Source organism: Hypanus sabinus, chromosome 24 (genome assembly GCF_030144855.1).
Source record: "Hypanus sabinus isolate sHypSab1 chromosome 24, sHypSab1.hap1, whole genome shotgun sequence".
In the NCBI taxonomy this organism is placed as follows: Eukaryota; Metazoa; Chordata; class Chondrichthyes; order Myliobatiformes; family Dasyatidae; genus Hypanus; species Hypanus sabinus.
Window position 1 is genome coordinate 23,772,396 of NC_082729.1, and position 7,134 is coordinate 23,779,529.

Here is a 7,134-nt window from a genome sequence, read left to right on the forward strand (position 1 = left end):
ACACAGATAGTTTAGAGACTTTGTAGAGTTGTTTATATCAGCAAAATGAGCTTAATGGAAGGATATCGACAGTGCATAGGCAGAGGGGATTAGATTAATTGGCCATTAATTTAGTCATTTGATTGATCTCGGCCATTGTAGGGCGAATGGCCTCTCCCTGTGCTATACTGTTCTACGCTGTAGAACGCTGATTATACTTGCAGCCGACCCTCCACTGTGTCTGTGCTCAGGAGATCCTGGTCGGCTGAGGGCCGACAACGAGGTACACCGTCAGACATTCGTATCTGAGGTGGGATTGTGGTTCGGGGTCTCACCCTGTTGCTCATGCTCAGTGAAGGCCAGCTTGAGCGAGGCAAACAGGGAGCGCTTGAACACCTGACGGAAGTCGCTGCCGGCGAAGACGTAGATAAGAGGGTTGAGGGCGCTGTTGAATGAGGCCAGGGCTTGACTAAACGTGACCCATTCGTCAGGAACAAATCTGTTGAAAATTAAGAGGACGCAGAGACTGCAGGGGAGCCAGCAGATCACAAAGACGGCGACCGCGATCACGATCAGGCGAATGGGCTTCCAGGACTTAGCGAACCTTTCCCCGTGCAGTCTCCAGGCAACGAGGGCGTAACTAATAACCATAATCACAAAGGGGATGCAGAAGCCGAGGGCCGTCACGATAAGTATAGTACTGAAATGCAAATTGAAGATTATAGTCAGCCACATGGCAATGGCTATGACCCAGGCCACGAAGCAGGTCACACGTACCCATGCGAGTCTCAGATGTTGCTGGAACCAGACGGGCCGTGTAACAGCCAGGCAGCGATAGATGCTGACCAGACATAACAGAAAAACGCTGGCAAAAGCGTTTAGGTACATAATTGATACACACCATGACACGCTGATGTTACTGAAGTACCCACTGTGGAGCTCGGAGATAGCAATCATGAGGAAGGGGAGAAGCAGGCAATACATCAGGTCAGCCGCAGCCAGGTTCAGGAAGCACACAGTGTGGGCCTTACGCTTCATTTTGAAGCCGGTCACCCAGATGACTGCGCCGTTGCCCGGGACGCCCAGTAGGATGGAGAGGATGATGACAACCATTGACATGACGGACGGTGCTCCCCACTCCATGCTGAATCGAGGATCCGTGGAATTGTCGGAGCGGAGATTCCCAGTGAGCGTCGAATTATACATTCCTTCTGAGAGCGACATTGTCGGATCTGGTGGTGGAAAAATTGTGGATGTTAGAGGGGTGAAGAATTGATCGAAACGCTATTGAGGGGGAAGGAGAAGGAAGAAGGAAGGGGGCCACACGGAGCAGAAACTGGACACATAATATGGCAGTGAAGACGTGGAGCTGCAGCGCAGAGACCACAATCTTCTTTCATTACTCGCCTCTGGACCCTGACCGCCCAGAACTGTCAAACACCATGTGGTGGCTGCCCGTGTTTTAGCCTCCCCAAGTGAAACAAAGTCACACGGAGGCGTTCCCTATGAAGGGTATCCACCCGAACACCGCGGTTCTGTGGATCCTGGATCAGCCTCTGCAGCCAGGAGAATATTGCACTGGACTCGAGTGAGCAGGCTTCTACAACCACTAATACTAGTTCCTGTTACCGTGTGGATTTGCTCCGGGTACTGCGGTTTTCGCCACGTTCCACAGACGTGATAGTAATGATGTAAATTGGTCATTGTAAAATATCTCTGTTACAAGAGGGCGATGGAGGAGAACCCAACCGGCACGTCGACTCAGTTGGGGAGGCTGGCGTAGACCTAACGTGGAGCAGGAAACCAGAGGAATCTTGACAAGGAGACGGGATTCACAGGGACTCTCTAGAACTAGCGGGCTCATTGGGCAGAAAGGCCTGTTCCACGTGAGTCTCTAAATACAGTATCTGCCTAAGACTTTTGCAGAGTACTGTATAATGCGGAGGAATACATTACAGAAATATCCCACAATATTGTGCAGAAACAACTAAATACGTAGTCACACGGTCGATAGTGTGAATCGCGTCTGGTGACACAATCTGCAATTTCCTCACATGCATGTGCTCATCCAAACGTCTCTCAAAAAATCTCAATATATCTGCCACCACCACCTCAGACAGCACATTCCTGCTGATTACATATCATTTCATCTTACCCCCTCTCAACTTCAACACATGTCCTGTGCATTTCTACCCTGGAAAAAGATACTGTCAGTCAACTCTATCTCTGCTCTCATAACCTTATAAACTACTTCAACCACTGCTCCACTACAACCATTACTATCATTACTACTACTATTGCTACAATTACATTGTAGAAACAGACCCTTCGCCGAGCAGGCCAAGCCTACGATTTTCCCATTTAAACCAATAATTTTTGCAACACTTTTAATCTGTGACCCTGTATGTCTCATCTGCTCATGTCCCTGCATAAATATCTCTGAAACGTAGTCATTGGATATGATGTTTGCCATTCTGGCAGTCACGCCGAAGCTGTCAACTGATTATGGACGACATGGTTCAATAGTGATTGGCATAGCTTTTCTGCAGCGCCAACGAACCCGGTTTCATTCACGCCGCTGTCTGCAGGGAGTTTAGAACTTGACCCCGAAAACGCGTGGATTTCTTCTGTGTGCTCCGCTTTCCGCGCACATAAGATTATGAGTCGGTAAGATATCGGGGCAGAATGAGGCTATTTGGTCGACCGAGTCTGTTCCGCCATTTTCCTTCTCAGACCAAATCTCTTGCTTCCCCCACCCCGTATTCGACCATGCCCTGACCAATTAAAAAAGTTATTAACGTTAAAAATATATAAATATACAGCAGTCTGCTAGATGAATTCTACAGTATCACCATTCATTGGCTTTAGGAAGTCCTCATATCTCACTTCTAAAAGGACGGCCCTCTATTCTGAGGCTGTGTCGTTTATTCTCAGCCTACTTCAGCATAGGAACTATCAAACTCCATTTCCACTCTGTCGAGGCCATTTAACATTCGACAGGTTTCAATGAAGACAACCCCCATTCTTCTGACTTACGGAGAGTAGAAGCCCAGGATCATGGAATGTTCCTCATATTACAAACTTTTCAACCGCAGAAACTTGAGACGCCAGTAGGTTAATTGATTACATGGGGGTAATTGCGCGGCACGGTCTCGTCGGGTCAGAAGGGCGTTTGCTCCATATCTATTTAAAAATTAAAATAAATTTTAAAAAGCCTATCACTTATATTCGGATAAGTTTCCTTTCCTTCCCTGAAGATAAATATAAACCTTACCTCCTTGTTGATCCTACCAGGGAAAAGCGATTCTAACTGTCTACACCATCTCTGTAGCTGTTATCTTATTTTCTTTAGTCAGGTAATCCGTCAGCGGATTTCGCCGCATGGAAAACAAGCCCAGCCTTTGCAACCTCTGAAGTTCTTCTCACTGAACTATTGACAATTCCACTGCCCTGCCTTCATTGCCTGACTGAGTGTAATCTCCTGAAAAACCCTCCCAGAAGCAGTAAGGCAGGGTTTCTTTCGCGGCGCAGCACGCTGATGATCCCTGATCAGCCGCCACATTTCCAAATTAATATAAAACCATGGAAATGATTCTCACCGAATCCTGGAATCTCCGGCTCTGTCCCGGTCCTTAGCAGTTTCGGATACTTGTACTCAGACGTTAAATTCTCTTGAACGCACGAAAGAATTCTTGAACAGACTTGCACAGCGACGGGCGGTGGGATTCTTTGAGTTTTCGAGCTATATGGAGGAGTTGTGTCTTGTGCGGAATTTGGATGCTGATTTAGCCAAGGTGAGAAATTGGTTCCGAGTTAGCCGAGGAGATGAGTTACTCCACCTCGGTAGAGACTCTCTTGGTTTCAAGTTCCAAGAAGCTCAATATGAGGAAGTTGAGGTGTTGACATCACGAGATAACATCGTACGCAGGAAGCCCTGAAGAACAAACCATTTCCTTTTATTTTTGAGAAGTAAAGTAGATAAACAGGCCACGTAGTTAATGTTTGAAATTAACTCCATATGATCAGGTGACTTATCTACATTCAGACGTTTGTGGTTCCCCAGAAATTCCTCACTAGGAATAGTGAATCCACACACTTCATGCTGGTGTCTTCCATTGTGAACTCTGATAGCAAATACCTATTCAGGTGGTCCGCCGTTTCCGTGTCCACCTTTAGTACCTGTCCAGCGCCTTTATACAGCCGTCCAAGCCCTGAGGGTTTGAAGTTCCAAGAAGCCCAATATGAGGAAGTTCAGGAGTTGACATCAATAGAAAATACGTTCCTCAGAGACCAGTGAAGAACAAAGCATGAGCATCATTTTTTGAGAAGTATAACAGATAGAGAAGCCACGTGATTTATTTCTGCCGCACACTATGCGAATGGACAGTGCAGAGGGGGTTTCTTTCTGAGATTACTCCATCTGGTCCAGACGACTGATTTATCCCAAAACTTTGAGGCTCTCCAGAACTTTCTTTCCAGGAATGCTGAATTCACACCCATCATGCTAGTTTCTTCCACAATGAGCACGGATGCAAACTACATATTCAAGTCATCTATCAATTCCGTGCCCCCCATTACTACCTCCACAGCACCTATTTACAGCGGCCCAATATTCATTCTCGTCTATCTTTTACACTTTACTTATCTTAGGAAGCATTTGGTATCCTCTTTAATATTATTGGTTCGTTTTCCTCCTTCACCTTCTTAATCACTTTTTAGTTTCCTTCTGTTGCTTTTTAAAAGCTTTCTAATCCTCTGAATTCACAGTGTTTCTTGCTGTATTATTAATTTGTACCGTTTGGATTTCTGTTGGCTTTAACTTCTTTTCTTGGCCACGATTGTTTCATTTTGCCTTCAGAATACTTCGTTCTGTTGGGATGTATATGTGCGGTGCCTTCGAACTGCCGACGGAAATTCCAGCCGGTGTGTTCTGCCAACGTCCTAAGTGTTCTTTTGCAATAAATTTTGGCCAACTCCTTTCCATGACCCTAATTACCTTTATTTTGCTTTAACCTTATACATCTTTGTTTAGCGTAACTTTCTCAGGATAAACACAATCATATTGTGATCACTTTTCCCTTACTGTTCTTTTTCCTTAAGCTTTTTATTCAATTCCTCAGCGACTAGGACAGGGAGTTCTTACACTTGCAGTTTCTTAGCTCTATCCACAACGATTCAATACTTTTCTTTCTATTGTCAGCTCTTCCTAATGATTTAGTTTAATTTTTTCAGCATCAGAGCCACGCCACCCCCTCTGCCGTCCTGTCTGTCCTTGCGTTACGTTGTAGATCCCTGGATATCAGGCTCCTAGCTTTTATCTTCCTTCGGCCACACAAGGATATTGGACAGCTTCGGGTTCAGGTGTAATCAGTCCCTTTTGCACAAGTCATACCTTCCCCAGAAGAGATGCCAATGACAGACGCATGTATGTCCCTGCGTGCCCCCTGCACTAGTTCATCAGTTACACAATCATCTTCCTATTCTTACGGTAACTGGCTCATGACACAGGTAGCGATTCAGAGATGAGCATCCTGAAAGTCTTGTTTCTTAGTTTCTACCGAATTCCCTAACATCTCTCTTCAGGGTTTCCTCACTTCGTCTCCCTTTTTCATTCACGCCAATACGTACTAATACTTATGGCTCTCACCCTCGTCTGTGGGAATGCCTTGGACCGATTCAGAGACATTCCTGATCCTGGCAGCAGGGAGGCAATTTGCCATTCGTATATCGGTACCGCGTCCACAGAACCTCATCTCATTTTCTTTGACTACGGGACCTCCTATTGACACTCTGCAGTCGTTTTTCCATCTCTGCTCTTCGGAGCTACAGCTCCAGATTCAGTGACCCGGTCACTGTTCTTCCACCTGTCCCGGTAGGGCGACCCCCTCAACAGTATTTAATGTTGGATAATTACTACTGAAGGAAACAGCCACAGGTGTAGTCTGCACTGGCTTTGCAGCTCCACACTTTATCCTGACAGTCGCTCATTTACCTGTCTCCTGCATTCTAGGGTTGACGACCTCCCCTGTAGCCTCTGTCTAGCACCTCCCCATTTACCCGTATGAGCCGAAGGCCATGCAGCTGCAGCTCTAGTTCCTTAAAACGTTCTTCTCAGGAAATGCCACTCGGTGCACCTGGTTCGGATGTGTTTACCTGGGACTCCTGGCAATCCATATCCCACAAGGAACGCAAAACACTGCCGCTGGAGCACTTTCCACTAAAAATGAACAAATAAGAACAAAGAGAGAGAATAACTTAAAAATAGATTCTTCTCCCAAGCCTGATCTAGCCGAAATCTAATTAGCCAAAGATACTCCAGACACTGGCACATTGAAAAGAATGGCCGCTAAGGTGGCACTTGAGTTGTTGTTATTGACCCTTTCTAATGAATCCCTCTTGCTGAATGGTCGCTCTTCAAATCAATTTCCCGGAAACTCTGTCTTTAAAATCTCGATCGATCCCGGTTCTGATGGAAAAGTTGCTCTTTCTACAGTGAATTTGATTGCCCATCTCAGCACGTTCTCTGAAGCCACTACACGGTCCTTGACAGATTAGTGTCAGACAGTTGTGTCATGGATTGCAAGACAACTCGGGACTTTTATTGATGCAGCCTTTGCCTGCCTTCACTGCCATCTTCTTCTGGCTTCACCAGCTCGAGATCGTCCAGCATGTAACAGGAGCCGGATGCCGTTGTGCTCCGAGATTTTTAGAGCAGCGGAATTGTTTAGGCTTGTGTCAGTTATTTAACCCTGGTATTTTGTGTTTCATCTTGTAAAGTGTATTCTGATTGGCTTGGTCACTCCTCGTCCTGTTATTACCAAAGTGGACCCCTGATTCGATCTTATTGCGAATATATCAAATGGACAGGCAGGAAGGAGAGGAGAACGCGTGGCTCAATTGGTAAAATAAAGAAAATAAATCATTAGAAAGAGGTGACATGGGAGCTGAAGGTGTTGAGTGAATGTGGATAGAGCTAAGGAACTGCAAGGGTAAAAAATATCTTGATGGGATCTATATATAGACCCCCTAACAGCAGTAAGGACGTGGTCTACAAGTTACAAAGGGAGGTGGAAATGCATGTCAAAAGGTCAATGTTACAGTAGTCACGAGAGATTTCTATAGATAGGCAGATAAGGGGGAAATTCTAGTGTGTCT

The 7,134-nt window shown here is 45.8% G+C and overlaps 1 protein-coding gene across 1 annotated transcript; it reads right to left on the reverse strand.

Moving 5' to 3' along the window:
• Positions 1 to 270: 270 nt before the first annotated feature.
• Positions 271 to 1,203, reverse strand: LOC132380704 (C3a anaphylatoxin chemotactic receptor-like). The gene has a single exon (XM_059949691.1). It carries the CDS (start codon positions 1,201 to 1,203, stop codon positions 271 to 273), a length of 933 nt encoding a protein of 310 aa, XP_059805674.1.
• Between the last annotated feature and the right edge of the window lie 5,931 nt (positions 1,204 to 7,134).